Here is a 1,459-nt window from a genome sequence, read left to right on the forward strand (position 1 = left end):
TTTTAGAAGAGACAGGATTTTGCCATGTTGGCCAGGCAGGTCTTGAACTCCTGACCTCAGATGATCTACCTCTCCGGCCTCCCAAAGTGCTGAGATTACAGGCATGAGTCACCACGCCCAGCATGAAGCAGGTGTTTATATCAGTGAGAGGTACCGTGCGGGCGGCCCAGCAAGTTGGGTGTCACAGTTTCTCTTCTCTTTTACCGGACCTAAACCACAGCTCCCCATGGGAAGGGACTCACGACAGCTTCTGCAGCAAGCTTGTTGGGTGTCCCACGGTCTCATACAGCAACTTGGCACCCTCGTCCAGGAGCAGACTGGCTGAGAGGTGTAGGCGCCTCAGGGACTGGTTGGCTTTGAGAATAAGGGAGAAATCGTCCCACTGCTCTGGGGTGGCCGAGTGACCTCCAAACCTGTGGGAAGAGTGGGAGTAAGTCATTTGTTTGTGAGGACAGAGGGTACCAGATCGGCTTTTTTTTTTTTTTTTTTTTTCCCCCCTTCTCAAAAGGAGACAGTTTCACCCTGTTGCCCAGGCTGGAGCCCAATGGCACGATCTCAGCTCACTGCCGCCTCCGCCTCCCAGGTTCAAGCGATTCTCCTGCCTCAACCTCCCAAGTAGCTAGGATTACAGGCCATGGCACCATGCCCGGCTAATTTTTGTATTTTATTAGAGAGGGGTTGGCCATGCTGGTCTCAAACTCCTGACCTCAGGTGATCCGCCCACCTCGGCCTCCCAAATGATGGGATTACAGGCGTGAGCCGCCACACCTGGCCCTTATCAGCTTCTTATGCTTCACTTCCCAAAACATTGTCTTTGGTTTATCTCATTCTACTCTCCTTTCTGCAACCCTGGCCTGGATTATTGGAGAGATCTCATCTTTCCTCTGCTTCTTCAAGTTTCCTCATAGCCACTGGAGCTACATCCAGCCTCATCTCCAAGAGACTGTAGTACAATTCTATGTAACGTTTCACCAACACGGCCTGTGGGGATGATTTTGTAGGGGGAAAAAATTGTTTTTGAGACAGGAACTTGCTCTGTTGCCCAGGCTGAAGTGCAGTGGTGGGGATCATGGCTCCCCACCACCTCTGTTTCCCGGGCTCAAGTGATCCTCCCACCTGAGCCTCCAGCATAGCTGGGACTAGAAGGGGGAAATTGGTGCTTAATACTCAAAAAGTTTATCCTGGCCAGGCAGGATGGCTCACGCCCATAATCCTAGCACTTTGGGAGGCAGAGGCAAGTCGATCACTTGAGGCCAGGAGTTCAAGACCAGCCTGGCCAACATGGTAAAACCCTGACTCTACTAAAAATACAAAAACTAGCCGGGCGGGGTGGCATGTACATGTAATCCCAGCTACTTGGGAGGCTGAGACAGGCGAATCACTTGAACCCGGACGGCAGAGGTTGCAGTGAGCCGAGATCATGCCACTGCACTCCAGCCTGGGTGACAAGAACAAAACT

The 1,459-nt window shown here is 52.2% G+C and overlaps 1 protein-coding gene across 1 annotated transcript in view; it reads right to left on the reverse strand.

Moving 5' to 3' along the window:
- Positions 1–1,459, reverse strand: part of NLRP7 (NLR family pyrin domain containing 7) — a 19,128-nt gene that overhangs the window by 3,031 nt on the left and 14,638 nt on the right. Inside the window, exon 7 of the mRNA XM_017546521.2 lies at positions 243–413. Within this exon, the coding sequence (XP_017402010.1) occupies positions 243–413 (171 nt within the window). The remainder of the gene's footprint in view (positions 1–242; positions 414–1,459) is intronic.

This window comes from Cebus imitator, unplaced genomic scaffold (assembly GCF_001604975.1).
Source record: "Cebus imitator isolate Cc_AM_T3 unplaced genomic scaffold, Cebus_imitator-1.0 Scaffold190, whole genome shotgun sequence".
NCBI lineage: Eukaryota > Metazoa > Chordata > Mammalia > Primates > Cebidae > Cebus > Cebus imitator.